At 43.4% G+C, this 21325-nt stretch overlaps 1 protein-coding gene across 1 annotated transcript in view; it reads left to right on the top strand.

The window, feature by feature from the left end:
- KCNG2 (potassium voltage-gated channel modifier subfamily G member 2) overlaps positions 1–21052 on the top strand; it is a 58694-nt gene extending 37642 nt beyond the window's left edge. The window contains exon 3 of the mRNA XM_065669284.1: positions 18706–21052. Within this exon, the coding sequence (XP_065525356.1) occupies positions 18706–19518 (813 nt within the window). The 3' untranslated portion in view covers positions 19519–21052. The remainder of the gene's footprint in view (positions 1–18705) is intronic.
- The last annotated feature ends 273 nt before the right edge of the window (positions 21053–21325 follow it).

Genomic DNA, 21325 nt, shown 5'->3' with positions numbered 1-21325 from the left:
GTAAATTACTGATTTCAGTTCATGTTACAAAGGTGAAATGCTTAGAATACAGAGGAGTTCAGAATAAATATTCTAAAGGCACAGAACTCCTTATATTCTAAAGGCACAGAACTCCTGCGAATAGGCTTCGATCTGCCCCTTACACAGGGAAGGTCTGTGGATAGAGCAGAAATGGTTACTTTGAGACAAACGTGGCTCTTCGGCACAGAGGACAGGTGAAGAATCACTTCTCACATAGCCTAGTTCATCCCCAGGGCTCCTCCCTGGCCACTGAATTAATGCAGTTCAACACTCTATTGGAGTTGTAATCAGCCATGCCCAGAGTTATACACAGTGACTGATTTTGGTCCTGCACAAATGGATGTAAATACCCATGTAGATCTTTTCAGCCTCAGTAAAGGCTAGGCATGGAGTAAGGCATCTGCCCACATGGAATTGCTTGTAGTATCAGAGACCTAGGCTGCAAACTCTTTGAGTATCATCTGTACATGTCTCATCAGGCCAAAGCAGCTCACCAAATAACAGATGTGAAGAGCAGAGAATGAATTCAAAGTAATGTTAATCATCCTGAGTTGTATCCTAGTACCTAGTTTAAAATTCGTTTCCAGGGATAGCTCTTTGGTCTGGTTTTGCAGTCTCCTAACAAGCCAAAAATGCATGTGCATCCCTCTTGATAAGGAACAAATAAACAGTAAATATTATTTCAAGGATGCGCTGTACTTGGTGTCTACATTTTCCAGGTTCTCCAGCTAATATTACTGTTGTTAGGGTTCCATGTCAGAGCTGTCGTAGATACTCTGCCTAACAAGCGGTGGTCTTTGCTTGAGCTGGTGTTTTCCAGAAAGCAAACGCTTTCTGTGCCACCTATCTATCCTGTTACTGCTTCAGAGAGAGAAAGAGGAGCCAATTGTGAAAAAAATCATCCTGGAGAACAATTTTTCATATCCTGATCTTTTAATGTCATCTGAATGGACCAGCTGTTACACTTGGTGATGTCCTGCAGAGCTGTAAATGACCTTACATAGATGTAGGTGTGAGACCTTAAAAGCTAGAGGTAATTATCAAGTGAGTGAGGAGGCTATTTTAGGAGCCTATCTCTTTTTCAAATACAGTATCAAACATACATTTCATTAGCTTTATTTACTGTTCCAGATGTTCTAGATGACAGTGGCAATCCCTAGTGGTTTAGCAAGAGTGGGAAGGATCATGTTCCCATATACCATAGCTGTCTTGTTCTTGGTCATCCTGATTCATCTCGAGCCTTATCCTTTTTTTGGAAGTAATATCACTTATTTCAGATGCTATACAATTATCAATAAAGCTAACAGAATCAGATCCTAATTAGTTTTTAATTACCAAACTAGCACATATATCTTGCTGAGTTGTTGGGGGTTTATCCCTCATTTAGCTTTTATTTACTGATTAAATTGAATGGAAACCACCAATTCAGTAATGCGCATAATAGCTGCTTCTGGAAATTTGAGGAAAGGGACATTTCAAATACACACAAACCCCAAATGTTTGAAGAGAGTCAGGTTCTTCCAGGTAAGGTAACATTTTCATTTCAAAATTTTCAGAAAGGGAGATTTCTATGCAAGATCTAGATTTAATTGTGAAAAGTCCCCTCTTCAGACAAAATACTGCTGAGACAAAATCATAGCAAGAGCCTGCAGGCACTGAGCTCTTTCAAGACCACCACAAAAATGATCTCCAAGACATAAAAATAGTCAGAGGCATAGAGTATCCTTAAGGCATTTCAGGCATATGATGCCCCCCTTCAAGTGGGCTTCTCAACTCTCTAAACAAATGGCAGGCATCAAGTGACTTAAGGAAAGCAGCTAAAACATCACAGGAGTCTTAAACCGGTTGGGGATACATTACAGCAAGAGCTTTAACAATGCAGTAGGAGCTGAGCAACCAAAAGACACTGAGAGATTCAACTGAAAGCCAGATGGCCATCATACCAGGCTCTTCATTGTTTTCTTGGTGAAAACAAATGTTGACCATTTCTATCCAAAGAAGAAATCTTTCTTTTGTTAGACTTTCTCACCACAGAAAAAATGCGGTGAACTCTGATTAACATCAAGCATTTTGTCCTGACTCACAAAAGTATTTATAGGCCTGAGTTCCACTGAGCTCAATCATTTGTAGCACCGCAGTGTAAAACAGGAGGAGATCGGAGTGTACTTCCTTCTTCACCGTGCTTTCTAACGGATTGGGAAAAGCTAGTCTAATTAAAGATACTGTGATAGGAAGTTACAGTTCAATAACCTTCAGCTGAAGAATGTTATACCAAAGAGAGTCATAAATAATGAAGTTAAGGGTAGCTCATAAAGAAGCTTGAAACTATTTAACCTTCTAAGCTTAATTTATACACTGTGCTTCAACTTTCATATTGGTGAGGATGGGGAATAGATGAATTGTGAATGTGAGTTTTAAGCAATCTTGTGACTAAAGATCTCATTTCACAAAGGTACACACAAAAGTAGTTTCAGACAGGGTTAAGAGAGTCCTATATGATTCCTAACATCTTTTCATAGATCAGCTGTTGGTGTACAAGCTGGATGAGCAATGAGGTTGGTTGAAAACTGGCTGAACAACGAGGCCCAGAGGATGGTGATCAGTGACACAAAGTCTAGTTGGAGGCCAGTGAATAGCAGTGTACCTCAGGGTCTATACTGAGTCCATTCCTGTTCAACATCTTCATTAGTGATTTGGTTAGGTTTGTAATCTAAATAGGAAGCTAAATATGGAGAAGTGTAAGTATTCAGGGCCTCAGTGTGTCAGAACCTTTTGTTGAATGAATGATACCTCTTGCAATTTGAGGTACTTCCGGGTGGGGAAAAGTGTCATTTTAACATTAAATTGCTTACTTATTTCAATGAAAAGTAATATAAAGGAGTAAAGCTGTTGTTACTGATGCTTTCTCTACTAAGATAGCACTCTGAGACTTTAGAATGAAGCTTTTCATTATGGAAAAGTTCATATTTAGCACTTTCTCTCCTTTGTGACTGTTTATCTGGTTTTCTGCATGTAATACTGAGACCTTCTTAATTTCAATTTAGAGCCACATGTTCGTGATGTATAGACAGTTTCTTTTCATGAATGGAAGTCTTAATAAAATTGCAGCTTGTGTTTTTCCTTTGTCTGTGGAATAAACTGTTCTAGAAATTACAACACAGTCAACCATGTATTTAAAAAAGTCTCCTTGCTGCTATTACAGATAACTATTTTTAGTATATAGGCACCAAGGGTGACTTTTTATAAAAGGCATCTTGGGGAATAGCACTAAATAATTTTCCTGGGGATCATCTGAGAATTTGTTATACCCTTCTCTCAGTTCTACTGTTTAAATGTAAAACCCATGCCTGTAACAATATCACCAGTTATGGCATTTGATCCAATCTACTGATGTACTCAACCTCTGTGTTGCTAGTCTGCATTTTGTGCTTGCTCCAGGCAGTTCAGGCCACAGGAAAAGACCAAATAACTCAGTAACAATTGCCACCTGCCTTTTCTACAGTGTTGTGCACGAAGAAGTTCCTGTACCCACGTCAGATTCATGTTCCCTTTCACATTCACATGCCCTTGCTTAGGGGATGTAGGACTCACAGCACTGCAGAGCTGTATTTTAACTAAAAGTAAGGTGTTTCTCTTTTTTTTCTTTCTTTCATAAGCTTTAAGTAGGTTTTCTGCTCAGATGGTATTTAGATCAAAATAGTAACACACAGTCCAAATTACAAGTTTTGAGAGCATCCTTTACCCACAGCTTTAGTCATCAGCAATAAGTAAAAGTCTCCTTTGTTGATGATGTGTTTAATCTGCCTCATGTAGTTTCATCACTTGTACTGTATAGTCCTGCACGTAGATCACAAATGCTGTTCAGGTACATAGGCACATTCATGCCTCAGGCTGTGAGCTAGGTTTCTAAGCAAGGAATTTTTTTTTCTTTCCATAAGCAAGACCAACTTAGTTTATACAAGATGCTATTACTGCATGATATCCTTAGAGTCAAAAACTGAGGAGTGACTACAAAGTTCTGCAGTGCAAGTCTGAGTCATCGTAGTGTGGTCTCCCAGCTCCTATCTGATGGTCAGAGAATATAGACATATCTAGTTGTTCTGTCATGACAGCTTCTTCAAGAGAAGATAAAGGAAACATGGTCCAGTGAGAAAATCTGTCTCTGTTCTGTCAGGAAAAATGTTTGTTTCACTAAAATTTGCCTACAGACTGGGAGGTAGGCATTTGACACTGTGGAACTGTTTGCGCAGAGCCCCACAGTGAGCTTGCAGACCTTCTGTTCAAAACTCCCCATCTCAGCAAAGTCAGTGCCTGAGATGTTCAGATCTGGCTTTTACCAATGCTGGGTCTCACTGCAGCATCTTTTCCCAAGTTGCTTTTATCACGTAAACACAGAAGTCCATCTGGGACCAGGAGCTGCCCTGGAAGATTTTGAGGACAGCAGATTACAACTGGGAACCACCTGAAACTCTCAGTAGTGTTTTAGGCTTAAAAATAAAAAAATGGAGAGTATTTCTCTGAGCTCTTAGCTTGAGGATGAGGCAAGAGTTGAATAAGCTAAGATTCCTGTTGACTTTTTAATAACTTTATGCGGTACTAATAAACTCTTTCAGTCTACAGGATATCTTCTTATGAATAAGTAGTCGGGTCAGGTCTTCTTTTAAATATTGTATAAATATGCTGCAATATAACATTAGTGATAAATAATTAAACAGCTAAGACTCTTTGAAAGTATTGGTAACTTTGTCACGTTGTTAAGTGGTTTATGTTTGGTGCAATGTGGCTTACCCACACATATGCTCCATATGCTCACCCACACAAAATATGCTCCATACTTAATTTCTTTTAATGCTTCTCTGGTTCCACCACCATAACTATATCTGCATCTACCAGTGGGTTTATTCTCCTGACTTCCAGGTAAATCATCCTGGGAGGCTCTGAAGCAATCTCGTAACAGTTGTTTGGCCTCCAGTCATGTTTTTAAAATCACTACAGCTATTCAGTATAGCTTGCTCTGTAATGTCCTGAGGGTACAGCATAGCTTCTTTACTCCATAGATTGCTCCACTGCCTTTTGCAACAGAGCTTGTGCTCCATGATCTTATTGAGTAATGCCCTTTGTGTTCTTCAAGTGTTCTGAAAGAGTGAAATCTTTCATATATCTGTAATAAAAATATCATCTGGAAATTTCATCTCAGAGCTCCAGGATATGTTGCTGTGAATTCTGGAGGTTTGGAATGAAAGAAAGCAACCAGATTTATGTTTGGCTAGACCTCATATAGCTGGGCTGAGGTAATGAGCTGATTCATGTGTACAGCACTTACTTAGAAAAATCGCATTAAATCATTCAACATCATAAATGATTACATTTTCATTGCTTAAGATGTGCCCATCGAGATGAAATACAGAAGTTTTTGAAACTGGGGACTTCTTGCCGTGTCAATGGAAACATTTAGATTAAAGACAAATTAAGTTAGAAGAGTGATAAAAAAAAGGAAAAAGTTCAAGTATTTTTTGCAATAGGTTTAAACAAAGGCGTAAGGAAGGACCAGGAGAAAACTATGAGGTTGTTGGATTTTCTAAAGGTAAGCATGATACTAGTTCCAAGTAAAACCACGAGGAAGATGGTACTGAGTACAATTGGCAACATGTTTGAGGATAACAGCATAAGTAATTCTAGCCTACGCAGAGCACCACTCATAGCTCAAACTTAGCGTGATTTTTATGAGGTTATGAATTTTCAAAAAACCCCCAAACCAAACCCAGCCAAGCAAACCCCTTCTGCTGCAGGTACTTCTGTGAGGCACTGAATTAGTGCCACTCAGCATCCTTCCTTAACAGAAATGGCATTTTTCAAAAGCTTACCTCCCTTGTTGAATGTTTACAAAGTTTCTATTGAGTCTTTGAGTAGCAGAAAGCTAACATGAGAAATCATCATCCACTGACAGCGTATGCAGAAAGGCATGCAGGTGTCTGGTGTTGGCCAGAGCTACTGAGGTGTTTTGCTGTTGATTTGGCAGAAAATAAGAAACAAATACAAATGAAATCTACAGGTAGCACAGAAATGACACACTAGTCAGGGACTGGAAGTGTCTGGCACACAGTTATCCTGCCCCTCTACTCTGCCCTTGTGAGACCTCACCTGGAGTATTGTGTGCAGTTCTGGTGTCCTCTACATAAAAGGGACATGGAACTGCTGGAACAAGTCCAGAGGAGGGCCATGAGGATGCTCAGGGGACTGGAGCACCTCCTGTACAAAGACAGGCTGAGAAAGTTGGGGCTGTTCAGCCTGGAGAAGAGAAGGCTGCGTGGAGACCTCATAGCAGCCTTCCAGTACCTGAAGGGGGCCTATAGGGATGCTGGGGAGGGACTCTTCATCAGGGACTGTAGTGACAGGACAAGGGCTAATGGGTTAAAACTTAAACAGGGGAAGTTTAGATTGGATATAAGGAGGAAGTTCTTTACTGTGAGAGTGGTGAGGCACTGGAATGGGTTGCCCAAGGAAGTTGTGAATGCTCCATCTCTGGCAGTGTTCAAGGCCAGGCTGGACATAGCCTTGGGTGACATGGTTTAGTGGGAGGTGTCCCTGCCCATGGCAGGGGGGTTGGAACTAGATGATCTTGAGGTCCTTTCCAACCCTAACTATTCTATGATTCTAGGATTCTATGATTTGAACATGGGGAGGCAAATGCATGTTCATCAACAGAGAGTGCAACCTCTAAGTGTAGAGAGCATAGAGAGCCAAAGACAAAAGGCACTTTTGGGAAAACGGGGATTTAGAGACCCTGGTGAACAACAGGGGTACACAATTTCCCATCTGATATGCTAGTTAAGAGGCAAACCATGAGGCTTGACATACTCCGTCCAAACTCGTATCCATTAAGTGGGTACACTGAAAAAAAAAAAAAAAGGTAAAAAGAATGATTTAAAATCTGAAAAATCTGCTTCACAGTGAGACACTAGAGAAGTTTTTAATGAAGTGAACAGCAGAATAAGAGAATGTCTCTGGACAACAGTGAACAATAACTGGAACTTGCAGTTACACTCATGCTCTAAATAGTGTATTACAGTGGGTAAATAACAATAGAAATCCTTTTTCTTGCGATGCTTGAGTACATCTCATGCAGTTTTTAAATACATTCTGTCAGTCCTTCTAAACATTATATCTCAGCTCAGTTGAAACTATGTGTGTGATGCATGAGCCATTTGGTGAGATCCTCTGCTCTGCAGAGGATTGTTAGTTCAAGATCCCCTCCTAGCCTTACAGGTCAGTGAGCAATTGCTATCCTGTTCCCAGCTCAGTCATGCAGGAGTGCTGTTCCCCTATGCGGAGGTGCCAGCAAGGATGCGGTATGTCTGGGGCTTCCTTGGCCCTCATGTATATTCAGACCTGAAATCATCAGTAAGATGAAATGAGCAGCGGCAGTTCATAATTGTGATTAAAGGCAAGGGCAGCCAGAAAACTTCAGAAGCCTGGAAGCTCTCTGATGAAGAGTCACATGGCATCAATCTGACCCCATGAAGGCAGCATCCTGACCACAGTATCTTGTCCAGCACTGACTGTGTTTGCAAGGGGTGCACAGGGGCTGAGACGTGTTACTAATGGGGCTTAGTCCCAGTATTAACTGCTGTTCAGACTTGAGCTTGTGCATCACTCATGAGCTGGATGCCACAGCTGGAACAGGCTGCTCACCAGGATACATGCCAGCCCAGCGCTCTGGACATTCACTGGCAGGGCCCTCGTGCCCTCACCTTCCCATGCAGGCACACACATATATATTCCCTTTGTCTCTGCTCCAGTTCCTTTTCTAAGCGGGGATACAAATAGGAAATACTGAGAATAGTGTGAAGGTCCTGGCCAACCAATACATCCTGAGCTGTGTTGGAAACCTGGCACACACTGCACCGGTCAGAGGTGGCAAAAAAACAGAAATTGCAGCACCCTCCTGAAAAGTCCATGAGTGTCTGTGGGCAGAAGCTGTGGATATTTGCTCTCCATTCACAGCTATTTGCCTTTGTACCCAAGAGAAATATTGGCTAACGCAAGGTAAGTCACGTAGTTCTTACATTCTGCACTGCTGTCACAGAAAACACTGTTAGCTGTTGCCTTGAGCAGAGAGACTATGAGTGCTAGCTTTCATGGTGGTCAGATCTACCTTGCAAAAATTCATCCACTTTGGAAATGCAGGAGTACAGCTGACAGCATTTCAGTGCAAGGGCACTGCGGTAGCAGACTGCCAGCTGTGACTGAGCTACTACCAGCAGGAGACCAAATCTACCCACAGGCAACATCGGCAAATCCTTTACTTGCTTTCAGATAATAGGATAAAGGGAAAGAGAAGGGGGCAAAAAGAGGCAAAAAGTAAGCTTGACTCTGTCCTCCTTTCCTCCAGGAGAAAACAGACACCCCCAAATTTCGTAGCAGATTACAGGGTCTCAGGAACCAGTAAAACTAATGTGGGTCAGTAAAAAAGAATCTGCAATGAGTGGGAGGGAGGAGAATAGCTCCTAAAACTGGGATTGAAAGAAGGGAAAAACATGGGGAAATAAGAGGAGAAATGTTTTTAAAATGCCATTGAAAATCAGTTGTTCTATTCATACAATTAGGAAGCAGGAGGAAGAAAGAACAAGACTGAGATTTCTTTCTAGTGTGGGACAAGCTTGACAACGAAGAAAAGAGGATGCTGTATTTAGGAAGACCGTGGTTCTACACTGTGTATCTGCATGTATCTGTGAGCACAGCTAGGTGCCACCACAGCATCATCTTTTCCCAGGTGGTGGGGAGGTGTTAAAGTGTTGGGAATGCCACTGCTTCATAACACAGCCCTCTCTTGGGCTGATCCTTTCAGAGGAGCATGTCGTCATTCCTGAGTAGCTGTTGGAACTGCACCTTAAGTGCCCCTGCCGAGGACTCAGCCCTGCTCTGTTTCTGCAGTGTTTTGATTTATGCTGCCACTTATGGAAGGTAACCCCCACCTTTATTTTTGCAGCTCTGCAGTGATTATGAGAAGCAGGTGTGCTCTAAGTGCCAAGTGCCACTGGTTTTTCAAGCAAGAGCTGAGCCTTTCTTCTCTCCAGAGCACTAGCATAATAAATACAACTAGGTTTATTCTCCAGAAATCAGGAGATGCACTATTTAGAAGGTAACTGGACTTCTTCACATAAAAGCAGGATCAAGCATTTCCTTAGCTTTATGGAGAATGGCTTTTCTAAAAAAGCATTGTAGTTTTCAAACTTTGGGGGATATGATACCTCTGTCAGAGCTAGAAAAGAGTGGGCTGAGGAGGAAGATTTCTAGTTCATGTAAATCAAGGGGAGAGTGATGCTTGTCAGCAAAGTAGGCTTCTGATGCTTAATGAGAATCTTGGGGGTTTTTTTACTCTTAATTTGTGTGAAAAAGTGGGCCAAAGCTGAGAAAAACATTCTGGAAATAGAGAATTCCAAGGTAGTTTTTACTCAGAAACACTAAGAACATCAGTGTTTCTAAAGCGAAGCTGTTCTTTGGAGGATACCATTGCTTGGTGAAATGATCATTCTTTTTTCTGCGTTACTGCCCCTGTCTACGGCAGTGACTGTGATAAACAAATCCCCTGGGCTGAGCATCCCCTTGGGTCAGGCTGTGCAGGTTGTGCCTGGTCCAAGCCCAGCAAGGCTGTGTGAGAGCCACGGACACACCTAAAAGGTTGTGTGACCCATGGGTGTTTCTCATAGACAGGGTCTGCTGCAGGGCAGAACTGCCAGGAGCAAGCGCCACATGGGCAGTGGCCTGTGAAATTGTGCCTCAGCTGCCACGGGAGTTGATGTGTTTCAAGTACAATACCTTGCTCCCATGGGCCTGTGTCTTCTTGTGTAGTTGCTTGTCCTCGATTTCCAAATGGCACCGAGGGGTTCTAAAATCGCCAAAGCAGACCTCAGGTACAAAACCAGTGTTTTGACTCAATATTTGTTCAAACAAATGGCAGTAAATCTTTTCTTACTCATATTGGTTGTAATTCTCTAAATAATAATAATAGTCACTTAATGTCTTACACACATGCACAGATGAAAGCCATGGACAAGCCAGGCAGGGATCTCAGATGCCCCAAGGCTCAGCTCCAGCAGCATCAAGCACATCATTTTGTTTGCTAGTTGAACATTGTGGGCAGGTGGGACTTGAAGGCGTCCTCTGATGTTAAGTGCAGTCCCCTATTGTCACCAACATTTCCAGAAACTAAGAAACTTCATCTTAGAAGGTCTTTGGCCTTCCCTGTTCTTGCAGGGTGGCTTTTGTTGATTCTCATGAAACTTCTTCTCCTGCCAACACCATCCTTTTGCTTAGTGATGGGTTCTCTTTGCAACCAGCTAGTGCAAACTGAGCATGTTGGGTCTCTCTCACTCCTACCTCACGCGCTGGTTGCCATTACTTAGCTGATGGTGTTGAACTTCCCAGCCACTCCTGAATGAAGTCAGCTGTTGTACCATAACCAGAGAGTTAGTTATCCTATTTCACTCTGCACTGAAGAGGATTAAGGAATGCTCATATGTCCCATTCTGTGGGCTGAGCTGTGGATTGTAAAGAGACAGGTAGTTGATGAAGATAGCAGTAATTTCAGCTATCAGTCATCCAGATAGACCTGAATGAGAACATTTGACAGTGCCATTAAACAGTGCTTCTTTTTGTCCCCTTGATATGCTTATAGACAGCAAACATGTCTCTTTTCCTCCTTCATTTCATGACAGTAAACAAGTCAAATGCATTTAATTGTCTGTTTTTAAGATAGGTTTTGCATTCCACTAGCCATTCAAGTAAGCTTGGGTTACTCTCCCAACTCATTCCAATTTCAATCGTCCTTGTTTGACATGGGCGGGTTTTGAACAAATTGAATCCTTCACTTACTTGTTTGGAGCTATCGGGGAGCTCCATATACAAATGTTGGTTGCTCTGTGTGTGTGTGTGTATTTGGTAAGCAAGAGGATTGGAGTCAAGGCTTGTTTCAAGGGTGAAAACTGCAGGTTGCAAGGAGCTACGTATACTCATTGTAGTGAAGCAGATTACAAACCAAAGACATACAATGTGAAGGGAATACTAGCCCATGAGGAGGTTGCTAGGCAGTGAGAATGGAGCAGAGTCTTTAAGAAGTGTCCTCAAAGAAAGCGTTATCCAGGGTGCATCACTCCCCAAGTTACAGTATAGCCCCTCTGTCCTGGTGTGTGGTACGATCAGGCTGGGAGATGGAGCAGCTGGCTGCTGGAGCACATACTATTCCTTCAAGTGGCTCCCAGCCGCAGTCGCTGAGTCCGGGGAGTTTTAAGATGTTGGATGCCCTTACATCCCCCCAGCCTCTCTGGGTGAGGTACTGTGCTGTTCCTGATAGGCACCTGAACATCAGGCAACTTGATTGTGTTCTGTTTCATAGGTATTTACTGTCGGCTTTATTCTTAATCTGTTTCTTGCTGCTTGCAGAGTTTAGCTTTTGGTTGCTTTCCATAAAGTAGAGGCAGTTAACATTCATTTCCCTCTAACATATACTGTTGCTTTTGGAGAAGTGTGTGCTAAAAGTGGATGTAGGTTTGAGAAAAGCTGTTTGAGAAGCAGATGTTAATGAGAGGATATTTTGTGTATCTGTAGTGCTACTTACCTGCTTTCCGTTCTTCCTAGCAACTCTACTCGAGTAAAAAGAAGCAGGGCAGTGGACTAAAGCGTGTATCTGCATGTGGCAGGGACAGTAAGTGAAGGAGGCAGGGAAATGGAGGGCAGCCTTAGTATCACAACAGTCTTGCCTGGTAGGTAGGTAATCGAATTCCCTGTGTCTGTGTCTTTCTCCATAATTCAGATGTATATGCCAAAACCATGCAGTCAGAGTACAGCTGTTAAGACATCTACAGCATTCGCAGGGGAAAAGGTGGCAGTTAAACAGGTCCCAGTGCTCAGTATTTATGCCTGAGAAAACTATGTCCTTACCTATAGCATCTAATTTTGGCTGTGCAGTTTGGGACTGAGGTGGTGCAAAGCAGCAGGCTGCTTGTGGATCGGGCAGTAACTCAAGGAAACAGCCAGTTCCCTCTGCAACTTCCTGCATCATGAGTGCCATCTGTGTCTGCCACCTATTCAGTCTGCAAGGGTGGTCATAGGCTATCACAGTGCATGGCTAAACTCCTGTTTGCATTCCATGTTTATTTGCAGCTTCATTGGCAGAATAGACATGAGAGGCTGAGAGGTTTTGAAAAGTGGTGATTTGGGACTTTGCTGTCTTGTGATCAAAGGAAATCCAGAGAGATGTCTAAAGTAAATATTGCTACTGCCCACCTCCTTGTCTTTTCTATTCTATGAAGACAAGTTGTACAGGAACAACTGTACAAGAGCTACATGTCTTGTGTTCATAACATGACTGCAAGCTGTTTGTGACAACCCTCCCTGCTGAAGGCAAGGTTACCTTCTGTAGCAGCTGAGCTGAAGATGAAGCATGAACTAAGTTCTAGTTACAGATCAAAGTGTGTACAGCAAGAGGCAGAGAGCTCTTTCATGGCCCCTCGGTGACTTTAAAAACAGAAACCCTTACTTTGAATTCACAGCCAGCCAGCTTTGAGGACAGACTGTGCAGTAGCTGAATCATCTCTGCTGAGGAGCACAAGAAACAGAGCAGGCTTGCTGTGAGTTCAGCCTGACCCTAGCTTTAACAGCAGATGTACTGAATTACAATCACCAAGTCTGTAGGTGGTCAGTGCTGAGGGGAGCATGCCTGAGTCTGAGGACAGGGTGAGATGCTGCCCTTCCAGCAGTAGGTCACATCACAAGAGTCACGCAGTCATCCTTGCTGTGAAAATGAGCTGGATGCTTTCATCAGGAAATGGATTTTCATCAAAAAGCACCGGTATGAGCACAGTCCTCAGGGTTTGTTGGGGAGCCGTGTTTCTGGGAATGCCGCTGGTTTCCTGCAGTTTTTCTCAGGGAAGGCTTCTTCATTTCACTGTAATAGCTGGGACAAGAGATGGCTGGGACCCAGCACCCAATACTTTAAGCAAGGAGCTGGGTCTCTCCCAAGCTGGGCAAATGCTCCAAGTGTTGGGCTGTTGTGTCGAATAATTGAAAGCGGGGGGGGGAGGAGGGGGGGCTGTCCTCTGGCTCTCCCTGCAGACATTCACTGAAACAGGTGGCTCAGCCTCACATGCAAATCCAAGGGGAATACCGTGAGTGCTGAGCTTGCTCTCTGCAGCTCTGTGCCCGGGCTGTGCGCAGATCCTGCGTAGCAGGCTCAGGGACTTGATCTGCAAGTCCCTTAACACTGATTTCTGGTGCTGAACCTGAAATTCTTGATTACATCAGAATTTTGAGTTACACGTTGTTAAAAATAATAATAATAATAGAGCTGATGTGCACGGAGAAATACTTGAAATACATGACTCAAAAGGCTCAAATAACAAGGGGCAAGTGGAAGAGAACAAAAACACCATTGTAGAAATGTCATGATTTTAAAGATTATGTAAGTATTTTCATATGGAATGCCTCTCATGTTTGGTTTTGTAGGGGTTGTCTTCTTAACATACAAGTTTGATGGGGGTGTGTGTGGAATTTTTGCTATTAGGGAGAAGTGGGCAGCATTGAAACTTCTTCCTTGAAAGTACTGTGGAGATGCTGACCATGAAAGATAATGTGTGTGCAAAGCAACACAAGAACTGGGATGGTTAGAGGTGATCTGGCTTTTGACATCTTCTAATGCCAGAGGGGGCTGATGCTGTCAGAGCCTGCAAGAATCTAGAGGAAAATCAGAACTCCTTCTGAAGAGGCCAAAGGAAGGGTCAAGAAGTCTCACAACACACAGTGGAGAATTTTTCTGAGGCACAGTCCAGGCAAGTATGAGTGAAAGGGACCCTGCAAGGCAGACCAAAAGGTTTCTGAAAGGTTCCTGCAGTTTTTAGGCAGACCGTAGGGAGCAATGAGCACAGCTGGATTTGAGCTCCAGTGATTACCGACTCTTCTTTTCGTAATTTCCCTGTTGCCAAAGGAGCCTCTGGCAAAGAAAACATTACTCCAGAAGGAAGATATACTGCAGTTGGCTTTCTGACAGCATATTTCTACAGCTCCTAGCAAAGGAGACTCACTTTAATTTGACTGCATAGAGCTACTCACTGAGACCTTGCTGCTTTTCTTGTGCCCTGAGCTGACATTAGTAAATGGCCTCAAAATCCTCTGCAACTGCAGATGTTTCACCAGCTCAAGTAATTTCTGCACAAGAAAAAAAAATCCTACTTGCTGTTTGAAAAAACCCCACATGTACACATATAAATAACCATGTACATCTTGTAAAGAACGTTTGTTTCCATTTACCTTTATTACTCCACTGCTTTTGGTAATCAAAAGCCTAAGATATTGTTTATTTAGTGCCATGGTTACATAGAGTCATAGAATCAAGGTTGGAAAAGACCTTTAAAGATCATCAAGTCCAACCGTCACCCCAGGACTGCCAAGTCCACCACTAAACCCTGTCACTGGGGGCCTCATCTACATGGGTTTTGAACACTTCCATTAAAAAAACAAGTTAGTCTTTTAACATTAGATAAGCACAATGGGGATGTCCTTTCTGTTTGCCATTCCTGCTATTTTTCATTTAGACCTCTTAAAGAGAAAAAGAAATCAAATTGTTTTGAATGCTAAAAAGAGAGTTTTCCTGTGGCCCAATTTTATGAAGCTAGACATGAAAATATAATCGTAAAAAAGTACCCATTAGATTTCAAGATGAAGAAATCTGGTTAGTTAGAGAGCTAGCTATTTTGCTTACAAAAAAGTAAAAACCAGTATGTAGTTATTAATGTACATGTTTATGGCCAGGAGCTGGTGTAGCTTGATCTTGTTTGTGAAAATACAGATTTGATCCAGACCTATTTCGGGCAGGATGCTATCCTATTTTGTTAGGACGTGGTTTTTTTCTTACTCCAACGGCTGATCAATTCCCGACTGCTTTTTTCCATCTGTGTGTGTGTCTTTCTGCGCATTTTTGTTTTGTTTTCTTGAATGGAAAAAAGAAACAGCGAAAACCCTAAGCAGAGTCACAGCATCCGGTTGGACTCAAAAACGTAGCTGAAAGTTTTAGAAAGCAAAAAACCTGCCTTTTTGTTTGTTTGTTTGTTCACAATGCTGTAATGAAGGGGAAAAAGCTGCAAGGAAAAGCAGCTGCAGCTCAGAGAACCAAAGAGCATGAAATGTGTTTTTGCTGTTACTGTTTTGATTTCGTATGAGGATAATAATAGGTCATACCTAGATGATATTGAAACATGGTCCAGGGGAGAGGAAGACATTTAATTAGTGAAAAAAAGGCCTCTAGCAGGTTAATTGACACACAGGTCTCTTTGTCTGAAAGCCTGTTCAGACCCTGTTATTCTGAGGACAGCCTTCGGACTGCGCCTGGCTTGTTCAGATTGCAATAGGTTAATAACGACACTGTGGAAGACTAGCACTTTGCTGAAGGTAATTATACATTAGCTGAAAGAGGGGATTGTTTCATCTCACTAAAATGAACTCTGTGTGGCAGAGCATTATTACTTGGCTCTACTGAAAGTAAACATTTCGGCATTCACAGGGTTAGCTGTCAGCTGTGGACTGTGGGACGAGGAGCAGAGAAAAGCCAGAGCCCAGCATCAGCTCTGGATGGGAGTGCATTTCAGCTCTTCATTACAGTGATGGGCAGCTTGGGTCTGCTGCGTTGGATGACCCACACTGCAGATCCCGCCAAGCCCCCTGTGCTCAACTGAGCAAAGGGTGCCAGGGCGCTCCTGCACTTGCATTTTTGAAGTAGTTCTGCAGGAAGCTTGGAGACATAAATAGCAAAGCTGTAGGTTTGTGAACCTACACAGGATAAACATATCAGAGTGTGGGAGGGCAGATCAGAGTCTTCTGAAAGTCATCTCCACTGGTCGTCAGTTAATGAGCAACATTTTTTCACTCCTGTTTGCTCCCACACCGAAACTCATACACAGAAGGACTTTGGAGAGTTTCCTTTCCTTATGCACAAAATAGAGAGCACTGGAGGAATTAGGTGCCAAATTAGCTATTAAATGCCTTTATGTCTAGATAGGTCTATTCCAAGGCTAAATTCTATATAGGCTTCTCCGACTTTCCTTAAACTTTTAGTGGCATGAAAATCAGATACATGCACATCAGAATCCAGAACACTTCCTGACTGGTTTCTTAAGGTGAACTACATCCTAGTTTCCATACATGGTGGTCCGAGTAGTGATGCAGCTTTCAGAGAAAGCAAATTTGCACGTTGGGGTTTCTTCCTTCTTGCCATAGCGGCTGCTTTGCTCAAGCCATAGCTATTCTTCTATGGATCATCTTCCTAACATCTCAGGCTGATCTTTTTGTGATATAAATGGGTCATGTGGAAGGATAGTATCAGGAGCTGCAAATCACCTGCAGCCATTGCCCTTACATGTGAAATAAGCATGTCCTGATGAGAGATTGCCAGGCAGCAGGGCTCTGGGACAAAATTGGTGTGATGGCTGGTTTCTTGGTAATAAGATGAGAAGTTACAGTGGTGCAGGCAGAGTCCTTCCACTGACTTTGACTTTGTGAGCTTTGGCTCTGGCCCACAGAGACAGATTTGTGCAGTGGTGTGAAAGTATCTTGGTTCTGTATCTGATGGGAGCTCCTGGCAGCTTAATTATGCTGTGATAGGAGCAATGCCCCTATAAACAAAATGTTTTGTCCTATGAATGATGATTGTGACAAAAATACTTTTTATGACCAAATTAGTTTGGTGAGGCAGAAATAAATTAAGCTCCTTCTAGTTTTCACACCTATCAAAATTAGAAAGCTAAAGACAGTCTATCCGAGCTACAGTAAGCTCGGTAAGACAAGATTATCCTTCCTCCCTGCAATATGCTTTAAATCTTGACAGCAGTTTCAATAGAACAAGTAATTTTTCTCTCCCTATCAGCATGACCCTTTGGGAAACGGTGGGAGGTACATCATATGCCAATTGAAAGTGGAATACTAAAAATATCTATAAATAAAAGGCACTACAACCTTCCTTCTTGTTTGATACAAGGACCAGCTTTTTTTGTTTGTTTTTTGTATGGACATCACTTTAGTTTTGTCTCAATCTCTTAGTAAGCATGAAATGGGGAGGGTGCCTCGGCATTACGTGTATATTGAGATATCACAAGGCTGTACATTCAATGTGATGACATGGTGTTGGTGCCAACAGTGCAGCAGCCCTTGGAACATGTATCCAGTCACTCCCCAACATTCTGGGGAATGCTGTAGTTAGCGGAGACAGCAAAAGTCTCATCACTCTTTTGCTGTTTTCCTTCAAAACAGGGAAAAACCTGTTCATAAACACTTAGAGGGGGATGAAGTCAGGATGTGGTGCTGTGCAGTAAACATTTCCTCAGCTCTGCCTAGCAGAAGGCACCTGTGGTGAGCATGTGGGCAGAACCATTTATGCTTATGCCAGTTTCTCCAGTGGTGAAATGGGGACTGGCTTGACACAGGCTCACCACTCTGGAGTGATATTTTATTACTATAATTTAGCACAAGAGAGCAAAAATGAGGTTCTACATTGGTACCTAATACCTGTTGCATCCAGTGGGAGTCACACACCCCTCCAGCATAGATGGCCTCCTACATGCTTACAAGAGCTTTCATGAACTGCTCAAACTGGCTCACTGAATAAATATACACTTCCTTTAAACAAATATACCCTTGCCTCCCACTTCAAGCCCCCAGAGCATTAACGCTTTTATATGAGCATTTAGAGAGGAAACAGCACTAGCCCTATAATTGTCCACATCAAAATCTGTTTATTTAGAGAAGCTGATTATTATTCAGCTGGAGTTCGCAGAGAATTGCCATAGTATTCGTGCTGTTGAATTACCAGTCAAAGAGCAGCCATCACCATCATTATTGTTTCTTGCTGTTCCAATGCACCAAGGCTGGCTCATTTATAGGCATTGTAACTAAAGAATCTGAGTTCTCTCTTTATTTTCCACTAAGTGAGCCAGCAGGGAAGAGCACCTCTTCCAGTGTCTCAGAAAGCTAGGGTAGGGCATCATGGTCATTAGTTGTTACAGGTGAGGTAATGTAAAAAGCTTACCTCTCCCGACCCTCCCTCTATTCTTGAGGTACTTTTTCTTTTAGAAATACCCACATTCCTCAATACTTTAGGTAAGCTTTTGACTACAGGGCCAGTGTGTTAATAAATGTTCACTGGAATATAAAAAAAAGTCTGTGTTCTGTGAATATTAGATTACTCCAAGCACATAACATAAAATGCTGTAGGTGTTTATGAGCTGTTTTTAAGCAATTTATTGATCAGGAAGGGAGGGAGGGATCACCCATTTATTAAAATCCGTGAATCATGTACTAATCACTTCTAAAGGGTGTTAAAGGCTTGGTTAGAAAGGTGAGAGCCACTGGCCTTTCAGCAGTGTGCTGTCTGGCTGACAGCTGATATCACACCATATTCCTGGCAGCCTTGGATACTCCTGAGTGTTGTTGACCTGTCCTGCAGCCAAACATGTAGCTGGTAGCTCTGGTTTTAGTTATCCGTTCCAGCTGCTCTCAGCAGCAATGATTTACTTTGGTACCTTACAATTTATTTCACGTGATGCTTTCCTTTAAGAACTGCCACTCTGTTTCTTTAGTTTGCTCTGTGGCTAAATCATTTTATCCCCCCTTTTCTGTGTTTCCTGTTCCTCTTCTCCCCAGGGTGAATGCTCACAGAAGTGCTATGACATCTTTGTGCTGGAGACAGTGTGCGTGGCGTGGTTTTCATTTGAGTTCCTGCTGCGATCCATCCAGGCAGAGAACAAGTGTGCTTTTCTGAAAACCCCACTCAACATCATCGACATTCTGGCCATCTTGCCTTTCTATATCTCTCTCATTGTGGATACAGCCTCCACAAAAAACAGCAGCAAGCCCAGTGGGGGAGCTGGGAACAAGTACCTGGAACGAGTGGGCCTGGTGCTGCGCTTCCTGCGGGCTCTGCGCATCCTGTACGTGATGAGGTTGGCACGGCACTCTCTGGGGCTGCAGACACTGGGGCTCACTGTGCGCCGGTGCACCAGGGAGTTCGGGCTGCTCCTGCTCTTCCTTTGCGTCGCCATGGCCCTCTTCTCGCCGCTGGTGTACTTGGCTGAGAGCGAACTGGGAGCCAAGCAAGAATTCACAAGCGTCCCCACCAGCTACTGGTGGGCTGTGATCTCCATGACCACTGTTGGCTATGGGGACATGGTGCCTCGTAGCATCCCTGGACAGGTGGTAGCCCTGAGCAGTATCTTGAGTGGGATTTTGCTGATGGCTTTCCCAGTCACGTCCATCTTTCATACCTTTTCCCGTTCCTACAGTGAGCTGAAGGAGCAGCAGCAACGAGCAGCAAGCAGGCAGATGCGCCAGCTAGAAGAGAGCACCGAACTCCTACGTGGTAACAGTGCACAGGAACTTGGTGTCACATTCCCACCAGCTGATGCTGGGCAGGAGGGTCAGCCCGCAGGGGACCAGGAAGCCAAGAGAAGTTGCTGACTGAACAGCTTGAAGACATATGTTGGCAGCACAAGAAGCAGTGGACAAGGAGGGTCAGTTCTACAAGAAAAATCTCCTGAACTGCATAAATGAAATGAGGGCAGACACACACAAAGTTGTCTCTAAACCAACTTTTGTTCTTAAGGGCCCTCTGAAAAGCAGCCCTGAATCCCAACCAAGTACAGCTCTGCTCCATTGCTTTCCGTAGGGCTTTTCTTTTCCATTTAACAAGTGGTTTCAGCAAGCCCCAAGGAGCAGCCATTGAACGCAGCCAGCCAGGAGAATGTCCTGTGAAGCAGAGCCTGTGCCAAGTGCCATTCGGCAGATCAGCCAGCATGACTCCACATGTGAGAGGGTTATGCCCCGTGCAAAGCAGGTTTGTTTCAGCAGCTCCGCCAAGGAGCACAAACCTCAGACAAGCCAAGGTGTGAAGCCAGAGAAAGGCAGAAACATCCCTTCAGCTTTCCCAGGGGCTTGGTTTTGTCTGGTTAATGGATCAGGCAGCGCAGCCTTGGCCACCAGCTGGCAGCTGTGACTTGTGTGCTAGTGCAGTATGCATTATTTAGTAAATATGCCTATTTACCACCCTAAGCTTTGTATCTTAGCCCCATGGCGGAAATATACATAGACAATCTTCCAGACTATGGTACTGAATGTCAACTTGGCGGTTTTTTCCTTTGCTAAAAGCTGAATATAAGAAATAGGTTTACAAATCATGCCATCTCTCCACTTCCATTAACTGTTTCCATCTCTCATGTATAAAAACAATGTGTTTAATAGACAACTAAACCTGAACTACACACAGCCCAAGCAGGGAAGGGTAGTCAGTGTTAAATCAGCAGTGAGCCCAAGCTCTGTGTACTCTTCCTCTGTGGTGATGGCTGTACTGACTGCAGTCATGTACAAGCAGGAGTAGTCCAAACCCAGTGAAGTTAAAGAGATGCCTTCAGTGGGTTCTGGCCCAAGCTGCAGTGTAGCAGCTGTGCTCTGCATTAGGAGTAGTCTCTTATTTTTTTTCCCCCTACTAAGAAAAAGACAATCCTGTCATCTAAAAATTAGAATTATTGTTCTGGCTTTTCTTCCTATTTCTCAAAAGATTTAAGTCAATTTAAAGGGAAAATGAATCATATGGTGGCATCAGCATGCTTCTTTACTGATGCCAGCCCCTTGAGCTCTCCTGATGGAGCTGTGGAGCTGGTCCAAGTCAGCACGCTGTCTGGATCTTTCACTGCTCCTACAGGTGGGATAAGATCAGAGGATGGAGAGAAATGGAACACAACTGCCTCTTGCACCTACACCCCCATTTATATTAAAGCCATGCAGTGTCACCCTCCATAACCTTCCCCTGCCAGGAAGGAAACAAAAGCTGATGTATTGAAGATGGGATTTGTCTGGGTTTTTTTCCTCAACATATGTTGTAACACCAATCCTACATTAGCAAACTCCTGTATTAAGCCATTCCTCATAGGAATGGAGCAAGGGAAAATAAAAGGTTACTTTTATTTTAATAAAAATTAGAAGCTTTGCTGCTGAACATGCGCCTCTGATGATTTGGTTGCGGAGGGGGGGAGGTGGTGTTTTGCCTGCTGATGTGAAGCCATGTATGCCAGTGCTGCAGCCAGGGTCCCAAGGAACCATCTCTCTCTGGCCCACAGAAGCCCTGATGTTGTTCCTTTGCAGCCACAGCCAGGCCAGACAGCCCTGAGCAACGCAAGGGTGGCACCGGGCCAGGTTATACAGCTCCATAGTAAGTGCTGCAAGAGATGGAAGCGGCAAAACTGAGCCCCCCTATCCTGCAGGCTGCATC

Source organism: Lathamus discolor, chromosome 2 (assembly GCF_037157495.1).
Source record: "Lathamus discolor isolate bLatDis1 chromosome 2, bLatDis1.hap1, whole genome shotgun sequence".
Taxonomy (NCBI): Eukaryota; Metazoa; Chordata; class Aves; order Psittaciformes; family Psittacidae; genus Lathamus; species Lathamus discolor.
The sequence above is the reverse complement of the archived record's forward strand: the minus strand, read 5'-3'. Positions and strand labels throughout refer to the sequence as shown.